The 25414-nt window shown below is 33.1% G+C and overlaps 2 protein-coding genes and 1 pseudogene across 2 annotated transcripts in view; all 3 read right to left on the reverse strand.

Annotated features, from left to right (window-relative positions):
* Positions 1-13740, reverse strand: part of LOC133182482 (macrophage mannose receptor 1-like) — a 34287-nt gene extending 20547 nt beyond the window's left edge. The window contains exons 1-5 of the mRNA XM_061317329.1: positions 13690-13740; positions 11810-11895; positions 11066-11156; positions 10330-10572; positions 10098-10183 (exon numbers count right to left, since the gene is read on the reverse strand). Coding sequence (XP_061173313.1) covers positions 10098-10183; positions 10330-10572; positions 11066-11156; positions 11810-11895; positions 13690-13735 — 552 coding nt within the window. The 5' untranslated portion in view covers positions 13736-13740. The remainder of the gene's footprint in view (positions 1-10097; positions 10184-10329; positions 10573-11065; positions 11157-11809; positions 11896-13689) is intronic.
* A 2645-nt stretch (positions 13741-16385) lies between these two features.
* On the reverse strand, positions 16386-19834 carry LOC133183403 (perlucin-like protein). Its single transcript, XM_061318365.1, has 5 exons — positions 19760-19834; positions 18288-18373; positions 17961-18051; positions 16549-16762; positions 16386-16425 (listed from the first exon to the last, which is right to left on the reverse strand). Exons 1-5 carry the CDS (start codon positions 19818-19820, stop codon positions 16398-16400), a joined length of 480 nt encoding a protein of 159 aa, XP_061174349.1. The 5' UTR covers positions 19821-19834; the 3' UTR covers positions 16386-16397.
* A 1074-nt stretch (positions 19835-20908) lies between these two features.
* Positions 20909-24514, reverse strand: LOC133182483 (perlucin-like protein; annotated as a pseudogene).
* Between the last annotated feature and the right edge of the window lie 900 nt (positions 24515-25414).

The raw sequence follows: 25414 nt of genomic DNA on the forward strand, positions 1-25414 counted from the left end.
AAAGAACAGTTTGCACTATAGTTTTAACGTCAAGTATTGTATTTTGACGTCACAGTGGAGAAATTCTTGCTCACTTACGGTAGTTCATGAGAACATGAACTTTTTATAATTTGCAGAAAATCTTAAGAAAAATACTTGGAAATGTAAATATTCCGCTATAACCTGCATATGGTGTTTACTTGTTTGAAGCATACTCTGAGTACGACCAATTTTTAAACCTTCGGAGGCTATTGACAGTTAAGTTGATAGGAATTTCAAAAACCTTGTTTAATGTCAGCATTATATGGTCGTTACAATGACTTTGTTAGCAAATGTAGCCTATCATTGGGTCGTATTTTGGCTGTTGTGTTGCATACCAATGGTTAGGCCTTTATACGACTCACGGCAGGTGTGATCTGTTGATAGGGGATGCTTACTTCTCCTAGGCACCCGGTCCAAGTTTTATGCCCTATTCACAGATTTGTACTGTTTTAAGATTTTTTTGTTCGCTATCTTATATTAATTTTATGCCTTTAACAACAAAATGGAACTCACGTGAATAGTTACGCATTACTTGAGTTATAAATTCATCTTCTTCTGCAGTCTCTATATGGGCCAAAAAGCCACCATGTAATTCACACATTTGCTGTTATAAATATCCGTATATATATAATCAGTCTAAATATAATGAATATTCTTTTCACGCAGTCCTACATAGAAAAAAGGGAAATAAAATTTTTATTACCATGCCATCCATCCAAGATTCCGCCTCTGTTGATACGTGATAGCAGGAGTTCTTGAATGGTTGCCACCCAGGTGGACATCCTATAGCTACAGAGAGTTCAAATTAAACCATAGATCTTAAATGAGAGAGAGAGAGAGAGAGAGAGAAGCTACCTGTATAAAGTAGAGTTGTACTTATAACAAGCGTTATTTTCATGTCGACTGCCAACCTGTTCGTTGCGTAAGATGCCTTAATCTTTGATTGCTAGGTCAACATAAGTCTGCATACGATTGAAAAGAGATAAAGGTAATATCATGTTATGTCGGTTTTAGGTTACACATAAAAATCCTCCTTAGATTAATCTCCATTCTTAAATCTTTTCAATCAAATTTATCGTCGGAGGCTCTATATTCGTTACGGTCCTAGAGTCGTGTCCCATTTATTTTTCCCGAAAATCTCGAAAGATTCTGTCCGCAAACATCGTTAGGAAATTTTATTCTCCCCCGCTTTCGCGAAAGCGAGGTGACAAATACAAATTTTTGAGCAGAGCAAACACAGACTTCTAAAACATCAGAGGTGGGATCAGGTGCCATGGAGGAGTGAGCATCCCGGTCACTCCCGCCGTGTGCTCCTTGTCATGATCGGGAAATAACGAAAAAAAATTGTCGACAACCCAATTTGCAAATAATGGCCTAACAATTAGTATGAAAAACGTCAGTCAGCGTTTGACTTAATGATAAATTGTATTTGCTGACAAGTTCATAAACTTACAAAATGACGACTTTTAAATGAGACTGCTGATATTCTTGTTTCATCAACTTGTTTGTCAATAACTTACCTCGTTTTAGAAATTGCTTAACGTTGAGCATGCTCTTGCGTATTGAATCAACTGAGAGATACAAACCCTGCATGCAGGTGATGAAGGTATATTGCTGCATAAGTAAGGGAAGCTGACGATTGAAAAGTTAAAGTCATCACGTTTATCATAAAACTTGGTTGTTAGATTACCATTAACGCCTTTTTTTTTAGCAAAATATCCAAATATGAAACAGATGTGTCAGACTCTGTGGTATCTTTTGTTTCAAGCCCACCGGAATATATCGTATCGACATAAGAATGGAAATAACCATTGTTCATTGACAATACGTCGTCGATATATCTAAATGTCGAGTTGAAGGCCACAGCTAGTGTTTTCTTCTTCTCACGTATAAGATTTTGAACAAATCCTGCATCAAAATGAATAGAAAAATAGGTCTGCTAATAACGGGGCCAATTGGTACCCATGGGAATTCCAATAGATTGTTGGAAGACCTGGTCTCCAAAAACCACATAGTTTTGTCAATCAGAAACTCGAACATCTCAGTCGTCTGTCAGTTTGTCTGTCACAAAAGCTTTTACCTAGATTATGACTTTTGAATGAGAAGAGGTAGGGCTTTTATATTTAACATGTACATTACCTGTGAAAAAACCTTTCCAAACATACTATAATTTTTGACACCGTGACCTTGATCTTAAAGTTTGATGTAGTTCTGAGAAGCTATAATCTTTGCCATAACTGTTATTACTTCAACAAATTGTCTTTTTGTATAGCACACAAATAAGACAGGTCTCTCAAACAAGACAGTTACAATATGCCATAAACAATGGCATTCCATCCAGTAAGACACTGAAAGCGAGGGACCAAAATTCTTTGAATTTTCTTGTTAGGATTGCTTTGTCATATCCTACAACTGCAAAACAGGCAAAGAAAAATTGTCGACATTTCACCTCATTTAGCACAAATCCTCTTTTACCGCATACGTTTGACAAGAAAGTCTTAACATATTTTTTTCTTATGACCTAAGTGTATTGGTGCTACAGTTAGCTTTGTTTACAGTAGGTTAACAGAATTCACCTATACGAATTGAAATTTTCGGCCTTTTATAAAGTCATTTCCCTAACCAAAAAATACTATAGTTAACTATAGTGATAACTTTGACACTATGAAAACTTTGATTTACTACAGTGATAACTGTGACACTTTGATTTACTATAGTGATAACTTTGACACTTTGATTTACTAAAGTGATAACTATGAAAACTTTGATTTACTATAGTGATCACTATGAAAACTTTGATTTACTATGATGAAAATTTTGATTTACTATAGTGATAACTTTGAAAACTTTGATTTGCTATAGTGATAACTTTGACACTATAGTGATCACTTAGAAAACTTTGATTTACTATAGTGATCACTATGACACTATAGTGATCACTTTAAAAAACTTTGATTTACTATAGTGATAACTTTGACACTTTGATTAGATTACAAAGTGTCAAATGTGTTGTAATAAATACCTTAGCTATTCATAAGTTGATTTATAAGGCCACAATACTAGAACTACCAGATAAAGAATATGTAAAAAAGTTAAATAAATTAATTTTCAATTTTATTTGGAATAAAAATGAACGAATAAAAAGAAATACTGTGATAGGGGAAATAACTGAGGGTGGCATATGTTTGACAGATATAGAATCAAAACTAAAGGCATTAAAAGTAGCCTGGGTTCCTAGACTGCTGTTAACCAAGCATGTGATAAAGGACTTTGTAAACAGCTTTTGTAAAGCTCTAGGTATTGATTTGCAGTATCTTTTAATTACATCAGAAACAGTTATAAAAAGATTTGATATTGTTCAACACATGCCACTTTTTTTATAAAGAAGTTTTTTCATGCTTTAACCTTTGCAAAGAAAACACAAAACTAGATACAGCACACACATTTTTGACACAACCTATTTGGTCCAATAAAATCTTTACATACAAGGGAAAATCATTTTGCTTTCAAAACTGGGTGAAAAGTGGAGTCTTATATACAAAACACTTATTTAATGAAAATGGAAATTTAAAATCTTTAGACGATCTTTCTTGTGTTATTAAAAACAAAAGTAACTGGCTTTGTGAATATATGATAATTAAGACAGTATTTATAAAATACGAACAAATATTTGATTATTCGAAGATAAATTTCATCAAAATAGATAATCCTATCTTAACCCTTAAAAAACAAAACACCAAATTTTTCTACTCTAAATTAAAAAAGGAAAAATTACAAACTCCATGCTCTCAAAGTAAATTTAATATCGAATTCCAAATAACAAATAATTCGGACTGCGAAAATATTTATTTATATAAAATAAAATTAATGGAGGACAAAAAGTTAGCCGAATTTAATTACAAGCTACTAAATAATATACTATGCAACAATTTATTTTTAAGTAAATGGAATAGACAAATAAACAAATATTGTAAAATTTGTCAAAATCAATTGGAGAATACAAGACACTTAATTTTTGATTGCAAAAATGTTTCTCAAATATGGAGCACAGTCAGTGAATATGTTGGTTTTCCTGTTCATTGGAAACACATTGTTATCGGATTCTGCTTTGTTCAAAACAACACATTAAGACTATACAATAAACTTTTCTCTTTTATTTTTGCTTATAAAATATATAAACACAAAATGTTTTGTCGAATTGATAATATTGAAGAAAGTGAAAATTCTCTGATACATGCTTTAAAAGACTCTGTTAGGTCCTATGCAAATGTTATGAAAATTATGAAAAATACTAATGATGGAATTTACTTTCAAAATTTGTCTTTGAAATTATAAATTGTTAACTCTTTTTAATTTTATTTTAAATGAACACTCACTGCAGGGTGGGTCAGTCATCCTGTTATAAAATCAACCTGGAGGTAATGTGGATGGACTCTTTAGATGTTATTTTACCTCCGGTTGAATGTGAGTGTTTCTCCAATGATATATATTTATAAAATCATCATTATAGTCTATTTTACTATTTACAATGGACACATATTTTTCTTTGTATTTAATATTATGATTTTTTCAAATTTCAATATGATCTATGTGACTATGTCCTCATAAAATGTAAATTGTCTAAAGATATATGTCTGTAATAATTGCATTATTCACACAATGATGTTTATCTGTCTTTTTTTCTGCTGTTTTCAAATATATTATGGAAATATTAAATAATTTATAAACGAAATAAATTACCAATCCAGGGAGCTCCTGGCACCCCAGGTGAGGTATCTACGGAGGGCTTCTGAGGAAGTGTTGCCTCAAAAATATGTTGTATGTTATTGAAAAATAAAAATATTAATGTGGAAAAAAAACTTTGACACTTTGATTTACTATAGTTAACTATAGTAAACCTTAGTTAACTATAGTATCTTTTGTTAGGGTTCCTCTGATCTTGACCCTTGGACCTTTTTTTTCCAAAACGGCGCCGGGTAAACCTCAGTACTTTGAACGAGATGTAAACATCAATTAAGACATTATTTTTCTAAAAGATCAGTTGAACTGAAAGAAGGAAATATATCTTCCTACGTTATGAATCACAAAATGAAACTGTATTTCAAATTTATTTACAAAACAGACACGATCAAATTACTCAATAAAGACAGAATAATTCAAACGCCAGATTATACCAGTATGCAAGCACAATTTCAGTTTTACAAAATTCAGAATTCCCACTGATCAAAAAGTGCATAATAAAAAGAGAATAATTTCAAGTGGTGTTCATTGCAAATGTAGAATTTGAAACTAACTTAACAATAAAATTAAATTTGATTAAATTTGAATATAAGAACCATCTATCCTTCTGTATTCAATAATCCAGAAGTGAAAAAAGAATTAGATAGATTACATGATCAGTACGTACTGGTTCCTGCTGACAAAGCAGGTAACAACATTGTCTTTGTTTGTAAGGCTCATTATATTAAATGTATTTTAGAGGAACTTGGATTTAATTCTACAAGTGGTAATCCAACTTATACTCATAGTTCCCTCTCTAAGGAAGAAATTCTTCAAAATCATATGTCAGTTTTGAATATTTTTAATATTCCAAACAACCAAAATGAATTTGAATTACCATATCTATATTGAATCCCGATACTTCATAAAAATCCTTACAAACAAAGATACATAGCGCCAGTAAATGTTCAACCAAGCCTCTTTCTTTACTCCTCACTAAGATATTAACAGTAGTGAAGGAGAAACTTCAAGAGTACTGTGCAACAACATAGTGAACTAAATCAGATGTGGATACTTAAAAATTCCAAGGAACTTTTGGAAAATTTGAAATCACAAGATTTTACCAAAATCAACAGCTTAAAAACTTACGACTTTTCAACTTTATACACAACCATTCCTCACGATAAATTAAAGTCCAGGGTTTTTGATATCACTGACAGCAGCTTTTTCAATAAAAATGGAACTCGTACATTTACTTGCCTTGTCATTGGTCATTTGCAAAATTATTTTGTTAACAAACATTCTGATTGTACACACAAGTACTCTGAAGTTGACATTAAAAAGATACTTGAGTTTCTGATTGACAATATCTATGTGGTTTTTGGAGATCAGGTCTTCCAACATTCTATTGTAATTCCCATGGGTACCAATTGCGCCCCGTTTTTAGTAGACCTTTTTTGTATTCATATGACGCAGAATTTGTCCAAAATCTTATACGTGAAAAGAAGAAAACACTTGCTGTGGCCTTCAACTCGACATTTAGGTATATCGACGACGTATTGTCAATGAACAATGGTTATTTCCATTCTTATGTCGATGCGATATATCCTGGTGAGCTTGAGATAAAAGATACCACAGAGTCTGACACATCTGTTTCATATTTGGATATTTTACTTGAAAAAGACGTTAATGGTAATCTAACAATCAAGCTTTATGATAAACGTGATGACTTTAACTTTTCAATCGTCAGCTTGCCTTACTTATGCAGCAATATACCTTCATCACCTGCATACGGGGTTTATATCTCTCAGTTGATTCGATACGCAAGAGCATGCTTCACGTATGTACAATTTCTAAAACGAGGTAGATTACGTGTATTGACAAACAAGTTGATGAAACAAGAATATCAGCAGTCATCATTTCGTAAGTTCTATGGTCGATACAATGACCTTGTCAGCAAATACAATTTATCATTGAGTCAAATGCTGACTGACGTTTTTCACACTAATTGTTAGGCCATTATTTACACACTGAATTATCGACGGATTTTACCGTTATTTTCCGATCATGACAAGGAGCACACGGCGGTTGTGACCCGTCGGCAGGGGATGCTCACTCCTCCATGGCATCTGATCCCACCTCTGGCGTTTTGGAGGTCTGTGTTTGCTCTGCTCCTATTTTGTATTGTTTAATTGACTTTTGAGCTTGAATACTGTTCGTTATCTCCATATATTTCATTCAAGCGTACCTTGCTGGAGTCAATAAACAATAAACAACGTTTATTCAGCAATTGCTGTGCTGGTATGCTCCAAGATGCGAGCTAGAGCTATTCATATCGCCATGTTCACCGAATAAACGCTGTTTATCCCTCGTATTTGCATTCCATAATTTCGTCAAGAATGTCAAGAATGACAGAGGAAAGTCTGGCCGGGATTTGTGCAACACAGTGCCCGTCTGCATTAATTCATTGACTGTATGTTTTACGTCCCGTTCGAGAATTTTTCACTCATATAGAGACGTACCATATAATGGTGAAGGGCATCAAATTTAGACCTTTACTCGGCACTCAGGGCCATTGAGCAGTGAAGGTTCTTTATCGTGCCAACGCCTACCGTGACACGGGGCCTCGGTCTCATCCGAATGACTTTCACTTCAAAGTGCCGGCGAAGGAACAGTTGCTACCTAATTTTTTCATCGACTTTGGCCAGTCACAGCCGTGATTCAAACATGCCAACTTCCGATAACGGAGCGAGTGTTCTGCCGACTGAGGTACCTTGACGATCCTGTCTGCATTACAGAAAGTAAATAACAAAAATAAATTAGATCTAGCATACTTTAATCCCGTATCAATCGCATATAACATTAACGATACATGCTTCTAAAAACCAGATTAAGATATCTTTTTTACATTCTGTCTTAGCTAAATCATTTTTTTCACTTGTCATGGTGAACATTAATGACGTCAAAGAAGTTACCCCTGTGTAAGATGCAAAACATAAGAAAATAACATTTTTACGATATATTTGCATGGTTTCATTTATTTATAAGTGTTGAAATAAATCTTGAATTTCAAATAAAAAGAAAAGTTCACGTGATATCGCTTATTTTGACGTCATATTGTACTTCAAATTTAGCCAGAACTATACCTCTATCAAGAGTTATCAATATTTTTAGACCTTTTAAAAAACTATCTATAATCGTCATCTTAAATTATTTGTATATATATCATCTTCCTTTATAGATATTCTTGTGTTACTTTTGCTTTAAGACAACGAGTATAACTATTAAAATGACAGTGATATAAGGAAAAGAGAAAGAAAAAAAATTGTGTTCCATTTTTTTATATATGTATCTTTGACAATGCACTGGGCCATATCAACGTACTAGCGTGTGCCATAATCCAAAGCCTTGGTTTTCTGGATTACTTTTCAATCGATTAGTCCTTCCTTTTATATTTTACTTATGCCAAATGTTTCTCAATATAATAAATAAAATTAAATAAAAAGTCAAGAATTCACATAACTCTCAAGAGAAAGAATAATGATAACACGGTACCTAGAAGCCACTACAAGTATCCTTGTTAAGGGAACCTGTTGGAATTCTAGTGAATGATATAGGGAAAAAAAGAATTAAAAACCAAACATCGTAAAATAAAAATATAATAATAAAAAATAAATATAAAATATAAAGTTTTCAAAAGTTTTGTTTTCAAATTAAGACAAGTTTTTTTTTTTAATAAAAAATAAATATGAAATATAAAGTTTTCAAAAGATTAGTTTTCAAATGAAGAAAAGTGTTAATTACATCTAATATAAGGCCTATCATTTGACAAATTTTATATTGCAGGAAGAATGCATATCAAACATATTTGTTATCTACTGAACCTGCAAACATATGCTCCAAAAGGCATCAGTATATGTAATACTGCAGAAAATTAAAGGTCGAAACTCTTTTGAAAAAAAAAAGGAATCTCATTCAAACATTTTTACGTTTTTTATCAATTACATTGTTCATCATTAAAAATTGTACCAGGGTTTTACATGTTGAAAGCCTTTGTCACAAAGGGATAACTAAATAAATGCAAATTATTGTACTTTTAGTACCGGTTCATAGTATCAATGGGATTTAGTTATAACAACACACTGGAATGCAGCTAGCTAGAAAAGCTTCGGACTAAAATAAAATCTAAGAAGGAAAACTGATTTACCAAATTTAAATCTTCCAAAATAGTAACATAAAGGGAATATAAAACTAGTCACTGTTTCTTAAATACATTCAACATTTTAGTTAGTTTTTATCAGTTCACATTCTATACGTTTTGCCATTTGTGATCAAGGATTAAATATTGCTAAACATTCTCTAATACCGATGAATTGTTATTGTCAAGTCAATTTCATATAGCCACTAATTAAATGAAAATGTGAATCTTCATCTTATACCTGTCAACACTTGACCTCTGATTATAACCAACTGTAAATTAGAATTAGTATGGCAAGTCATACGTTGCAATACTAGTATTCGGTCATTTCTATTGCAACGTAAAATTTTCCATTTGTATTGTATAATTTTTATTTGAATTCTATAATTTTTATTTGTTTGAACACTATGCTACAAAAAGACTAAAACTTGACGAGTGAAATCCTTCGTATCGAAAAAAATAAACAATCCCTCGGATACAATACTAATGAAAAATTATCGCATACAAATAATAAATTATACAATACAGATAATAAGCTATACATTGCAAATGGAAAATATAGAATACAAATAAATGTTATACAATGCAATGGAAAATTATACAATACAAATGGAAAAGATCGAATATTGCAACGTTTGACATGCCATTGATTAGAATTATAAATTCTTTCTTTAATAAATTTACCAGAATTTGATGTTTTGGGAACAAAAGTAGATTTTAAACAAATAAAAGGCTTTTAACCAGAAAGTAAACACGAGGATGACACAACAAATGTTAAAGTAGAAAGCGAAAAACAGGAGTAGAGCAAAATTACCCAAAATAAATTAATCCAAGAATTTTCTTAAGCGTTTCCTTAATTTAATGTTCACAATGAAATGATATAACCAACTCTTAACTTCTTTCGATCTTGGCCTCTCAGACCTATCAGTAGTTTTAACTTTTTTAGTTTTAATTTATGAAAGGCATATTTCTCTTGTCAGCTAGTACTATATAACGTAGAAGAATAAAAGACATGGTGCTTTATGTTTTGACTAGAAGGATTTGATGTTCAGTCGTCCAATTTCACAAATGCACGTATCGTCCATTTATAGTTGGTATGCCTGCCTACTGAAAGTCCAAATAGTCATTGAAAATGTAACAATATTGGTAAATTTAGTACCAATATAGATAAGATTTTATTCAGATTGACTACAAGAATTCTGAAATCAGTAAATCTGTCAACCAATAACAACTGAATATTGAGATCTGCAATAGAAGAACAGAAAAATAATACTGAGGCAATTTAGAAAAAAATACTTGAGAAGACAAATAAAAATATACATAAATATGTGACAGAGAGAAAGAGAGAGATATATCTCCTAATTGAAATATGATGATAACGAACAGTTAACTATCATGCTTCTTTAAATATAATATTAATCCTCGCCTTTTTTCACAGACATACGGTCGATGTTCATCACAATCATCGTCGTCCCACTGACTGTTTGATAGCCTTATTGACAGACAATTTTCCCCATTGACATTGTTAGGCCTTCCATGAGCAAAATTAGTGAAATTGAATTTCAATCCTATTGGTTCCCATACCCACGTGCCTTCTATCGTCCAATCAGACCCTCCTATCCAGAAGGAGGTACCTGAAATAAAAAAAAAATTAACGTAAGCTTCAAAGTTGATATGCATATTTTTCAGGTTTAGGTAATGTTTGTTGAATTTCCCTTTGTTCTATATTTATTTTCTCTCTATATATTATCAATAATAATAAGTCAGAATTGGTGTCTTACCTAGCTGCAGAACTTAAGCCCTCTGGGAAGGAAGACGTATCATACCAGATATACCTCTAGTTAGCCTGGTTCCCTGTCCCTGTTTTGCTTCATATACTCCGCGTCACTAGGCAAGGATGAGCCAGGGAACCAGGCTATACCTCTCTAACCGAATTTTCATTCCCAGAGAACTTAAGTTCTGCAGCTTAATCTAACCACGTAGACAGAGATTTTCAAGTTTTGTAAATTTATTGTATAGATATGAAGAATCACGTTTTTTTTTCGGAGATAGACTGGATTCATTAATATATATATGTATAATAGAAATAAACAGTAGAATTAGAATTCAGATTGTATTGGAACTTACTATGTGATTTTTGTAGCAGAGAGACTATGAATGCATTATCATCTCTGTCCATAATATGTGCCAGGTGTCCGCCATGAAATTCACACATTTTCTGTAAAGAACATGATAAAAATCAATGTGATATCACAAATCTGTGAGATATTCAAATGTTAAGAAAAATGTATGTAATAATACGAGTGTCAAATAGACAAACGTAACGTACAGGACTCATAGTAGTAACTAGGTTCGTGCTTGGATTACTGTGTTTCACTGCAAGTTGATTATTCAGAATATACAGACATCTGCTTGGAGTGTTTGAATCATGTGACTGGCTTTCTTATAACTATAGGCACCTGCCTAAAACTTTAAATGACCTCCCAGACACTTGAACTGATTGGCAACTGAACACAACAAATGATTGTCCATTATCTAACAATTAGCAAAGACAGGGAGTCCTCCAACCATCTCGATCAATTAAATATTGTAGAAATTACAAAAAAGACTTTGACTTATATAAACAATAATATTACGCAGAAAAACTATATGTACTGATATTATTAAATTTTCATCGATTGTTTTGGGCTGATGTGATTAGTTGCCTCACATCGGGTGGTCTAATGATGTATGCTGTATATATTCAATGCAGACATTTTTTTAAAGTTATCAATAGGTAAGGATTACATTATTTCATTGTTTGTTAGCAACCATAAAAGTCCAAAGTATCAGTAAATTTGTAATAAAGAATAGGCAGTAAAAATCCCTAACCATTGCATCCATCCAGGATTCCTCTTCATTAGAGATATGATAACAAGAGTCTCCATGAGGAATCCAACCCCCAGGGCATGCAAAACCTACAAAGGTAAAAAAGATACAATTAAATCTCTTACGTAGAACCGGAAGAAGACGATGTAAGGGGTTAAATAACAAATTATTTTCATTTACATATTTTACTGAGAGTTTCTATTGGAATGAAATGGTCCCTACTATATCTAGTTCAACATGTGCACTTTATCGATATGTAAAATTATATAAATAGCAAATGAGTCCTCGTTTCTATTAAAGCACAAGTCAGAGTAATAATTTCAATAAAAGTAAAGGAAAATGGAGAAATGTTCTCTTTCAGAACCCCCTAGATATTTTTATGTCATTTACCTTTGAATTAAAAACAAAGTTATTAAATGTATGTATGGCAAATATCGTAAGCAAACCTTCCTTGGGAAAAAGGCTAATTTTGAAGTAGGGACTATTATAGTTCATAATGCTGATATAGAGAGAATATACAATATTTTGTTGTTGGATATGAAATTTATTTCAAGAGTGGGACGAATGGGAGATGTGCACTGTTCATCATTAGAATTTTTATAAAAAGACCGGAGTCACAGTCCACATGATCTTGACCTTTGACCTACTTTTCAATTATTCTCAGAATGACTACTAAAACTTCAATGTTTTGAATTTTAAGAAAAGGGCTATGATAATTAACATATATATTGCATGTTTAACAAAGCTAAAACAAAATCCTTATAAGGTTCATGTTCTTCCTCGTCTTTCAACTAATCTATAGTCAAACTGAACACTTCATTACTGGTGAGGTAGATATATTTCAAAATGATGACCTGAAAGCAGTCATTTTGAAAGGTCCAAAATTCAGGGAGCCCCAAACTTTCAAATGGCGAGAGAAGTTCTTTTATATTATGATTGAGAACTTTTTATATTATGAATTCCATCGAGGTGTATGCTAGACGATGGGCTAAATATGAACATTCTGTCAATATATTAAAGAATCGTATTAGACAAATAGATAGTTTTCAGTAGGCCCAAATTAGCAAGAGTTATTTCCCGTTGGCCGCCATATTGGAGGTCAACATGCTCATATTCCTTCATTATTCAACCAACTTTTTCTTTTTATACTAGCCATTGTGGGGTAGGAAGCATTGTTTTTCTGAAAAATATGCATATGTGTAAGCATCCTTTATTTTATTATTTTTATTCTATGAAGATTTTCCCCCAAATATTTCTGCTACATCCTCTTAGATTTGGTAAGACAAAGAGTAAAAATTACCTGGTTGACCACCAAGATGGCGGCCAAGGGAAATAACTCGGAGAAAAAATACATCATATGAAAACTATCTATAAAGAACAATATGCGAACAATCTATGGTGATAAAGGAATTACAAAGACTACATGATAAATATGTCATTCAAGCTGACGAAGATTGTAACGATGTATAATTAAATCAAAATGTATAACTTTTCAATAATTTTTAAAAAACATTCCCATAGATTAATTAAAGATCAAGCTTTTTAACATCATAGACAACGATTTTTTCAATGAAAAGGAACTCATAAAATTACATACCTTGTCCTAGGTCATCTGCAGACTTATTTTGTAAAAGAACATTCTGATTCTAAACACAAGTACTCCAAAGATTTAAAAAAAATGCTTGAATTTCTGATTGACAATATCTATGTAGTTTTTTGGGATTCTAACAAACAATCCTGCATGTTGTCTGAAACTGTCACCTTTTGCACGGAAGCGTGTCCACATTGCATGAGGACAAATATCAAGATATATCAGGGTAGACGATATATCTTCTATTGTCCAAGGGGAAACACAATTATCCTATAGATAAATATGACTGTACCTAGAGCGATAAGGCAGGTAATGTAAATGACTGATTTGCTCCACATTTTCAATGATCTCGTCAATAATATGTACACCACAAACGGTTGTGTCCTATTTATATAATATATGAAACGTTATATTGTCAAGGACGATGAGAAATGATAAAGATTTATAATTATCATGCATCATTTTATTTAATTACACAAAGTAGTCCTTTTTACAAAATATCTTAGGATTAGTTTTCATCTTGAGATAAAACTAAGAATGGTGCCCCATTTGACGAAAATTATTACGAGATCTGTTCGCGTACAATCTGCGTTTTTGGCAAGAGTCTTAACTTAAGACTTCACTTTAAAGAAATTTATTCCTTAGCAACGATCTCATACTCTTTCTAGTCCCTATATAGTGGTTGGTCATATATTGTAAATGCATTTTATCTTTAAAAGAAAAGGTATCTTCACTTCATTTACTCATAGACATCTAGCAGGTGAATTGTTTGCATATTACTGGTGACGTAAATATAGTTAATAATGAGAATCTTAGATCACTAATTTTAAAAGGTCCTAAATATAGGGAACCCCGATCCTTCAAGTGGCGTCGGAATTTCATAAATATGATGGATTCATTAGAGGATTACGCCAGGCGATGGGCCAGATATGAAAAAGAAGACCTTGACACTTTGTCAGAATGGATTAAATGTATCAGATGTATGTTAAAATCGCGCATTAAAAAAATTGAGGGGCAATATGAGAACCATCTATCCTTCTGTATTCAATAATCCAGAAGTGAAAAAAGAATTAGATAGATTACATGATCAGTACGTACTGGTCCCTGCTGACAAAGCAGGTAACAGCATTGTCTTTGTTTGTAAGGCTCATTATATTAAATGTATTTTAGAGGAACTTGGATTTAATTCTACAAGTGGTAATCCAACTTATACTCATAGTTCTCTTTCTAAGGAAGAAACTCTTCAAAATCAAATGTCAGTTTTGAATATTTTTAATATTCCAAACAACCAAAATGAATTTGAATTACCATATCTATACTGGATTCCAAACTTCATAAAAATCATTACAAAGATACATAGCGGGTTCCAGTAAATGTTCAACCAAGCCTCTTTCTTTACTCCTCACTAAGATATTAACAATAGTGAAGGAGAAACTTCAAGAGTACTGTGCAACAATATATTTGAGAAGTGGTGAAAATCAGATGTGGATACTTAAAATTCAAAGAAACTTTTGGAAAATTTGAAATCACAAGATTTTACCAAAATCAACAGCTTAAAAACTTATGACTTTTCAACTTTATGCACAACCATTCCTCACCATAAATTAAAGTCCATGCTTTTTGATATCATTGACAGCAGCTTTTTCAATAAAAATGGAACTCGTACATTTACTTACCTTGTCATTGGTCATTTGCAAAATTATTTTGTTAAAAAACATTCTGATTGTACACACAAGTACTCTGAAGTTGACATTAAAAAGATACTTGAGTTTCTGATTGACAATATCTATGTGGTTTTTGGAGATCAGGTCTTCCAACATTCTGGAATTTCCATGGGTACCAATTGCGCCCCGTTATTAGCAGAACTTTTTGTATTCATATGAAGCAGAATTTCCGAAATCTTATACGTGAAAAGAAGAAAACACTTGCTGTGGCCTTCAACTCGACATTTAGATATATCGACGACGTATTGTCAATGAACAATGGTTATTTCCATTCTTATGTCGATGCGATATATCCCGGTGAGCTTGAGATAAAAGATACCACAGAGTCTGACACATCTGTTTCATATTTGGATATTTTACTTGAAAAAGACGTTAATGGTATTCTAACAATCAAGCTTTATGATAAACGTGATGACTTTAACTTTTCAATAGTCAACTACCCTTACTTATGCAGCAATATACCTTCATCACCTCCATACGGGGTTTATATCTCTCAGTTGAGCGTGTTCTACGTATGTACAATTTCTAAAACGAGGTAAATTATTGACAAACAAGTTGGCGAAAGAAGAATATCAGTAGTCTCGTTTAAAGTCATCATTTCGTAAGTTCTATGGTCGATACAATGACCCTGTCAGCAAATACAATTTATCATTGAGTCAAATGCTGACTGACGTTTTTCATACTAATTGTTAGGCCATTATTTACACACTGAATTGTCGACGGATTTTTCCGTTATTTCCCGATAATGACAAGGAGAACACGGCGGGTGTGACCCGTCGGCAGGGGATGCTCACTCCTCCATGGCACCTGATCCCACCTGTGATGTTTCGGAGGTCCGTGTTTACTCTGCTCCTATTTTGTAATGTTTAATTGACTTTTGAGCTTGAATACTGTTTGTTATCTCCATACATTTCATTGTAATAAGCAGCTGGCTCTCTTCATACAATTAAGGTAATTTTTCATGTTCCCATGAACAAGGGATCAGGCCCCAGGACGGGGCAAAGATGGTCATGTATATTGAAATTTATTATACAGTGTACTTTATCTTCTCCACTCCAGTGTCTATATTACTGCTGAATGTCTACGAAAGGGGCTGCGTGAAAAAGATTATGATTATAAAGTCCTCACAAGTTTTAAAAAAATATGTCACATGAGGCCAAAGTTGTCAGAGCCTGAGAAATACTCAGGTGGACCTCTTGTGTAATTGTGAAGCCGTATGTAGATATAAAGAAATTGAATAAAAGCGAAAAGACCAAAAAATTGTTTAATCTTTTCATTATCCAAAGATGATGCCACTGTTTTCTCTGAAATAGAAATGTAAAATGAATTCAATTTGCATATACTTAATGAAAAATAAATGAATGTACCACGTATGTTCTTACGTGCGAATAATGTCTTTTTTTTTCTTTCTTTTTTTTTTTAAATACCCTCTTTCGCAGATATAATGCCTCGTCAATGATAGACACTCCAAGTCGTTCCACTGATAACGATGTAGACGATCCATTACTAAACAGTTTTGGGAATGATAATTATTTGGCTGACCTGGAGCAAAATTTGTATAATTCAACTTTTGTCCATGTGGCTCCCATTGCCATGAACCTTCCACTGTCCAATCAGTAGCCCCAAGCCACGTGTTATTAGCTGAAAAAGTGAATGTTTTTGTTTTTCTCTGTTATAGCACTTGAAATACATGTACATGTAATTCATTTGAATGCTAGTGCTGTAATGAGTAATAGTGAAATTAATTTTTTTTTTGTCTCCATGTACTCTTGAAGACTAATTCATATGTGAATGAAATAGAATTTCCGCTAATAGGTAAAACCGTTTCTTTATTCCTTTCTGTCCTAATATAGAGAAATCTTATTCAATCTGCTAAAAAAGATATCAGTTGTGAAAGAGACCAGTTGTGAGCAATGAAAGTAGGACAATGGTTATCTCATCAATCGAAAATTACAGAATTCTGTTTCATATTTGGATTAATTTTCTAGAAAAAGACATTTGATGGCAAACTAACCACTAAACTTCATTATTATTTACACACTGACTTGTCGACGGATTTTTCCGTAATTTCCCGATCATGCCAAGAAGCACACGGCGGGTGTGACCGGTCGGCAGGGGATGCTCACTCCTCCATGACACCTGATCCCACCTCTGATGTCTTAGAGGTCCGTGTTTGCTCTGCTCCTATTTTGTAATGTTTAATGGGCTTTTGAGCTCGAATACTGCTCATTATCTACACATATTTCATTATAAACGTTATGATTTTAACTTTTCTTTCGTCAACTTCCCCTGTTTTAATGTATAATCATTACCTGCATAATTATGGACTTTATATTTCCCATTTGATTCGATACGCAAGAGTACGAACAATTTCTAAACCGAGGCAAGCTACTGACATAGATGATTCATGGATATCAGCAATCTCATTTAAAGTCAACGTTTCGCAAACTCTATGGTCGATATAATGGCCTTGTTAGCCAATACAATCTATTGTGAAGTCTGATGTTAAATGACATTTTACATAAAAATTGCTGGGCCAGTATTTAAAATTCCGTTTACTAGATCATCACATGGTGCACACGGCGGGTGTGACCGGTCGACAAGGGATGCTTACTCCTCTATAGCACCTGATTCCACCTCTGTTTTTAAAGGTTCTTGGTGCCTCCTCTGCTCATTTGTTTTGTTCAAATGTTTTTTTCTGAGCATGATCAGTGTTGTTATCATCACATTTAATCAAAAGAAAAGAGAAGCAAAACCTACTCCCTGTTTTTCAACCAAGCGTGCAGCAAAGTTTTGTAAAATAATTTATTCTGGCAGGGATAAAATCCTGACTACTTACCACTGGACGATTGAAGTAAGTGTGTAATGAAGCCTTGTTCATCAGCATCGTCAATATGTATTATGTAGCTATCGTGTATTTCACATATTTTCTGAAGAAAAGTACCTTCAAATAAATCAATCTGTTCTTTTGAAATTTTAGGTAAGATGTTTCTGCATGTATATGCCCTAAATAAAAATATACTTAAAATGATTATGTAGTTGATAAATAAATGATAAAAAATGAGTAAATCTGACACTAAAAGTCTATGAAAGGAAAAATGCAATAAAATAATAACATTATATATTACAAGTAAGTTTTATGTTTAGATTGTTGTTAATGACGTACCATAGCATTAAACCAGTTCTGGGAATCCCTACTGACATGGTAACAAGAGTTCCTGTAGATTGTCCATCCGTCTGGACAACAAGATCCTTGCAAAATAACAGTAATTCAACTTAAATATACCTTGACCCTTAAGAGGAAATACACAGTTATTCAACTTTAATACAACACCACCCTGAAAGGGTAAGAAACAGTACATGTATTTCAACTCAAACTCACTATCAGAAGACAAAATACATGTAAGTTACAGTAATTCAACTCAATAACTGTGTACAAAAATAATTAACAGTACTAGAAAAAGTGTTCGACACACATAAACAATTTCTGTAAAAAAGATTTACTTTAAAAAGCATTCATTTCAAATATACCTGCACCTAAATATACAATAATTAATACCTGTAATGCAACTCAAACAAACCCCCACTTACAACGATAACGGTAATTTATTTCAAATACAGCATTACTCTACAACGATGATTAATTAAGAAATAAACAACAATGTTAAAAAGTTCTCTGGGAAATGAACTTGGTTGGTCACGTGATCAAATCCTGTGAAGCCCGAAGGGCTTCTCAGAAGATTTGATCACGTACCAACCAAGTTCATTTCCCAGTGAACTTTTTAACATTGTTGTTTATTACTTTTATTTACATTTGAGACGGATATTCTGAAAAGAACAGCATTTATTACACGAACGGCCCGCCGTATTGCTATGTTGTGACGCGCAATGACCTAGAAGCTGTTTGGTCTTGAGAGTTCACCTCGCTCCAACATTTGAATAATTACATTGATGTTCAGCAGTCCAGTTCAGGAAATATCTGTTCATAATGAAAAAACAATGACGCTACTGAGAATAATCTTACTTTTATTGTATGAGTTCTTAATATATGAAGTCAAAAGCGGTGGTATCGTCTTCAGTTTACTTACCTTCAAAGGAATTTCGGGTTAAAAAGGTAAGCGTGATTTTAGGCTAATAAAAAACATTCTTCACACCGAAGAAAGAACTAATGATCATTTTTGAACGAAAAAAACACACATATCTTTCAATAATTTTACCTTTTTCATCGCTTTAACGGCTTAGAAGTTCCGAAACCAGTGTCACCGTGACAGAAATATGTAGACAAGATATCATCTCGCTGTGTGATTCGGTCACACCATGACCTCTGACCCCCTAATTAGTTCATACAGAATTGAACATATTTTCTCTTCAATAGGTTCATCTAAGAAAAATATTTGCAAATGTAAATAACAGTACATGTACTAATCTGACTTAAATACAACACCGCCTTACAAAGATAACTGACTCAATGACAATACAATCCAAAAACTAACAGATAAGCGAAGCTGAATCTCTGTTTTTGAATTCAAATATCAAAGATAAGCAAAGCTGAATTTCTATACTGTTATTTAATTTCAATATTACATTGGAAAAAACAAAGGCAATTAAATTTCTATCCTTTACATACATAGTTCTTACCTTTTTTCAACAGTAATAACAAAACAAGTACAACATAATAGTTACGATTGCTTGAGACCATATTGTCAAATCAGAAGATAAAAACCATTCTCTTATCATTTCTATCGTAATAAAACGAACTTTATTATCAATATACACCTATAACTGTGAATTATGTATCGTCGACTGAGAACTTTTACAATATAGAAAAAACAAAATATGGTACTTAGTGTACAGAAAGAAAAAAAAACCGAACGTTTATCGTGGCCTATACATTAACTTTTATCCTTATTTGGTTAGGAGAAGAATTAAATCTACCTCGTTTGCTTCTGGAAAGACTTTTCAAACAAACATTTGCAGCATGACAGTTTGTAGCAAACAAAATACACTTTAATTCAGGAATGTAAAGAAATGGAAAAAAAAATTTCTACTTAGTGCGAAATATCATACGATATGATTCTTTGATTAACAATCTCTCAACTTTGGGCAAAACCTTGTGTTTGAATATGTAATTTATTTGGGAATTGTTCAAATACTGTATAAAAATATGCGTTTAATGCTATTTCTACATACCAATGAGGCCATGAAGCATATCATTTTGCAACAATAAGACTTTATACTGCTACACAATTACTATTGAATCGTTAGATTTCGTGGTGGATCAGTATCCGTGTAATTCGTGGGTACCCCTCATCCACGGATTAACATCCTCCACAAATGAATAAACTGGTTTTTTTTCAGAATCATCTTTCCTTTAGTAGACATGAGTAAATACATGAAAATGCGTCCCAACAAACCTGTAAAATTTCAGTATTCTACTAAAATTGGCCCCCAGGAATTTTATCACACTTTGTTCATTTTCCCCATTCATACACTGTGTTGATGATAAGAAATTTTAAGGGGGAGGGGGTAGAAAGGGTAGATGGTTAAAACATTAAAATACTCAATTCATAAGTCAAAATTATTATTAAAAAAGCAATTGTAATACACAATTTGAACAAAAAACATCATTACAGATATATTGACTTTTGTCCATGTCTTTAAAGATGTGGTCGATAAATGTAGTTCATACAGATTCTTGATTTTTCCCCAATTTTTAACATTTTATTTGCCATATTTATTGGAAAAGACAGACAATCACAAGAAATATTATCAGAGTTTTCACTTTTGTCAACCTACTATGTTTCCAGTGATATCATCCCTACAAAACAAAAAACACTCGTAATTTTAAAATGAAACATGAGAGGAATTGGTTTTCATATTCTTATTAATTTGTTTAAGCTGTTTGACATGCGAAATATCCATGTACGTATATCATGTATTTAAAACAATATGGCGAAGGAATCAAATGAATAGTGATTATTTTTTAAAACCGAGATGATACATTTGCTTGCAAATGTAGAAGTGTCGATCATCGCAATTTCTGTCATCCCAAACATAGGTATGGCGTTTGTTGGAAGAACCATCAATCAAAAGGCAATCTTCCTGATTTAGTCTATTGTTTGGTTCTCCATGACCAAAGTTTTCATAATTCATTTTGTCGCCGTAGGGTTCTCAAACAAATATGCCTTCATCATTCCAGTCCGTCGCTCCTAACCAAACAACGTCCTCTGAAAATCACAGTTTCTTTTTGATTTAAAAATAATACACAAAGGATCGATCGACAATCGGTCATTTAACCTCACTCCATCGTCAGAAGCCATGAATTTCGAGTCCATTCTTTTTGCACAAAACACGGGTTTGTGGAAATGGAATGGACACAAAACCAGTGCTTTGCGACGATGATTTCACATCCTGAAAATGATGATTTAGAAATGCCGTTTTATGTATTGATCCATATAGGTTAAACTTTCACCTCTGAAAACATTTGCTTCTTATACGTTGTTTGCTTTTACCATGGCCGTAGGAACCGGGAGGGGCACGGGGGACCTTGCCCCCCCCCCAATATTTTTTGCCTATATATAGAATACTATAGAAAACATGGCTGCTATATGCTTGTGCCCCCTCAATAATAACGTCTGATGCCTTTTTTTTTTGCTTGTCAAGGAATTTTGGTAGTTGATAGTGCCCCCTCAACTGAAAATGTATGGTTGTGCCCCCTCAAAGTGAAATTGCTTCCTACGGGCCTGTTTACTGATGTAAAAACAATGATAACCGCCGTTAATGTACATTAATCTCTAATATGAAATATATTGAGATAATGAACAGTATTCAAGCTCAGAAGTCCATTAAACAATACAAAAGCATATACAATATGACGTGAGGAAAATGTGACGCAATACCAATCTGTGTTCGGCTTCGACCAATCACAGTTGATTCCACATATGTAACTATTTGCGTACACATGACGCGACCGTCGACTTTGTTTACTGACAACTTCATGTATATCTATCACAGCATATTAAGTACTAAGAAACCTTTTAATCCTTGTTTAATGCATTTACTGTGACATGCAGACATTTATGATGAATAAACTTACTATTTCTTTATATGTACAAGAATTTCATTAACTGTCGACCGTTCACGGTAGCTCAGTCGGTAGAGCGCTCGCTCAGTGATCGGGAGGTCGTGAGTTCGAATCTCGGCCGGGACAGACCTAAGTCGATTAAAAATAGGTAGCAACTGTTCCTTCGCCATGCGCTCGGCACTTTGAAGTGAAAGTTGCGGGTCCTTCGGATGAGACCTTAAAAACCGAGGCCCCGTGTCACGGCAGGCGTTGGCACGATAAAGATCCCTCTCTGCTCAATGGCCCTAAGTGCCGAGTAAAGGTCAAAATTTGAAGCCCTTCACCGGTATATGGTGACGTCTCTATATGAGTGAAAAATTCTCGAATGGGACGTAAAACAACATACAATCAATCAATCAATCATTAACTGTCAAACATATTCGTTCACTGGTATTTCGAGTAAATCTGACTCGTACATTAGTTCATTCGTTTATTAGTTAATTCTTTTCCATAAAGTAGGTTACAAGTTTGATAGATGAATATTACACTTCCCAATCACTTCCTTTTACTTGTTGACGTCTACTGATGCATACAAGTGCATATGAGGCAAAATGGCATGATAAATGTAAGAAACGGTTATGTTTGATTGCTAACTTGTTTATGTTTTGTTTTGGTGAAAAGAGGTATGGGTTTACAAGTTAGAGAATATATTCGGCCCTAGTAGCCATTTCTCCTTGAGTGGTTTGAAATCCTGTCGTTTTTATAAAAGAAGATACATGTACCTGCTTTTAGTTTCAAATACAGAAACGGGAAAGGCATTAAACTGATCTGCTTTAAGTAATCTAGAAATAGTCTTCTCCATACCTACAGATTCATGAAACTTACCATGATATTCCTTCATGAGGCTTACGATAAAATTATGTTCTTCCTGGCTCAACACTGATGCAAGGGTGGATCCGTGAATTTGACACATTGTCTGAAAAGAATAAGATAATTATAGACCCTAGTTGATTTAAATTGGTACAAGATACTTAAAAGTGACAAAGAAAAATCTGAAAATGCACAGTGGAAAATGAAGTAGAAACCGCTATGCATATCAGCACTTTAATATTACAATATATTTACCTACCATTCCGTCAAACCAAGTTTCCACTTCGGGACCCATGTGGTAACAGGAAGGACCATGTTTTATCCATCCCGCCGGACACGCCCATACAATGAAAACTGAAAGATTTTTAATCTTTAGAAGGTTATTTTGGAAACCTGTTTGCTTACTGTAAGTTAGATCTGTAATGAGTATATTTACCTCCTCAATATTTAAATTGTTAAAAAAATGACAAGTTAAGATATGAGTCTTTTATCTTACAAATGGTGTCATTTGTTTTACAGAAAAACATCTGAAAATTTTGTTTTCGTTGTTTTGAGAAAGAAAGCCAGAGAATTTGCTGAAGTATTATGGGAAAAGGAAAGAAATTATTAACAAGCAGAGTTTTTTTTTTCAATTTTAGCTCTACTGGTCAGAGACCAGAAGAGCTTATGCGATAGTAAGGTGTTCGTAGCCTGTCTGTTTGTCTTTAAGCAATTCTTTTCAAAATGCCATTCTTCCTATAGGTTTGGTCCGATTTCAACAAAAATGGAATTTCCTGAAAAAAAAGTCTTTCAAAACACAACCTATCCTACAGTTTTAATCTATTTTCAATGAATATCTCCCCACCAGTAGAATAAACAAAGTACAAAATTTTGTATATCTGTTTTTTTGATTTTGAAAACGCTGTTGCCATGATTACTAAAACTAGAAATTTATATAAAATTCTTTCAAAACGCAACTTCTTCTACAGTTTTAATCTGATTTCAATGAAACAAAGGGGTCTTCATACTGCAAATGTGTTTTTTTCTGAAATAAGGATGACCCAAATTGTGACGTTCTTCCGTGTTTTGGAATTTTTCAAGAGGTGTTTTGTGCGCCTTAAAATCACCTTTTACAGCTAATCGTAAATGTAAAAAGCTTTGTACTTTTTGTTAAATCAGTAATATAAATCTGGTCAAATATATTTCTGATCTCCGATTGTCTACGAATTCTCCTAACAGTACTCATATGTTATCAGCCATAAGGGTTCTTTTGGTCAGTAAGTTATCTCTTAACAATTTGCTAGACAAAGAAATACGAGTTATTTAAAGAAAAGTTATTTATAGAAGTTTTTCAAATAATAATGTGATGTAAATCTAATGGCTATATGAATTTGTTTAACGTACATGACCAGTAAATACAATTAAAATACTCACTTACCTACAGACTGAAGACAAAAGAACTGAAGAATCTTTGAAGTCATTATTTAGATTTTGACTGATAAAAGTAAGATAGAATAAAGCATTGATTACAGTTTAACCTGATATTGACATGACAGTGTTCGGACAAAGCGGAACAAGCTAATTCAGGGAATTTGTTGTGCCCCCCGCTGACGGATAAAAGAAGAAGGTAGATGAAATGGAAAAAAATGCCGATGAAGTAGGGGAAAAAATGTCGCCCTTTCAGCGTTTAGCCTTAAAGTCAATAGAAGTCTCTTTTACATTCAAGAAATTAATGACCTTCAGTTTCATTGCAAAAATCAAATAGAAGGCCTTCTTTAAGTCATGGGAGTTATGATATACTTTTTTTTGAAGAGGGTCAAGGGAAAGAGGTCTCCTTTGAAATAATGGGAGTTATAATATATAATTGAAAAAGCTCAAATATGACTAAAGTTATCATCTGAAAACAATTTTGAATAATATTTGAATATCTTACAATGACCTTTGACTTTAAAATCAATGGGGGTCTATTTTATGACTTTGAAAGTATTGATATTGAATTAATTGAAAAAGCTTAAAGAAAATTAAAGATATCACCAGAAAACCATTTTTTGCAATGTATGAATTTCTGACCTTGACCTTTAGACTTCAATATCAACAGGTGTATTGTTTAGGCCATTTGGAGTTGTAATATAGAATTTCATTGCAAAAGCCTAAAGGCTTTTGAGATACCGCAAGGAAACGTTACACACAGACGGAATGCATGAATTTAGTATCCTACCGTTTTACAGCAGAACGAATAGGGGTCTATTTAGGCCCTCATGAGCTATGTTATTGAATTTTATTGCTTTCTGAGATATCGTCCGGAAATGAAATTGTTGTGCAAAGACACAATGAAAGATAGACGAAAAGGCAGTAAAAGGGGAGAGAATAAATCTTACATT

Source organism: Saccostrea echinata, unplaced genomic scaffold (genome assembly GCF_033153115.1).
Source record: "Saccostrea echinata isolate AGI-Se365-2 ecotype Australia unplaced genomic scaffold, CSIRO_AGI_Sech_v1 ptg000009l, whole genome shotgun sequence".
Lineage (NCBI taxonomy): Eukaryota > Metazoa > Mollusca > Bivalvia > Ostreida > Ostreidae > Saccostrea > Saccostrea echinata.

Coding starts and splice junctions, on each gene's coding strand:
- LOC133183403 (XM_061318365.1), bottom strand. CDS start 19,820: ATGGTCTCAAGCAATCGTAACTATTATGTTGTACTTGTTTTGTTATTA. Junction 18,052..18,287: donor AGAACTGGTTTAATGCTATG/GTACGTCATTAA, acceptor ACTTTTCTTCAG/AAAATATGTGAAATACACGA. Junction 16,426..16,548: donor CATTATATCTGCGAAAGAGG/GTATTTAAAAAA, acceptor TTTCTATTTCAG/AGAAAACAGTGGCATCATCT.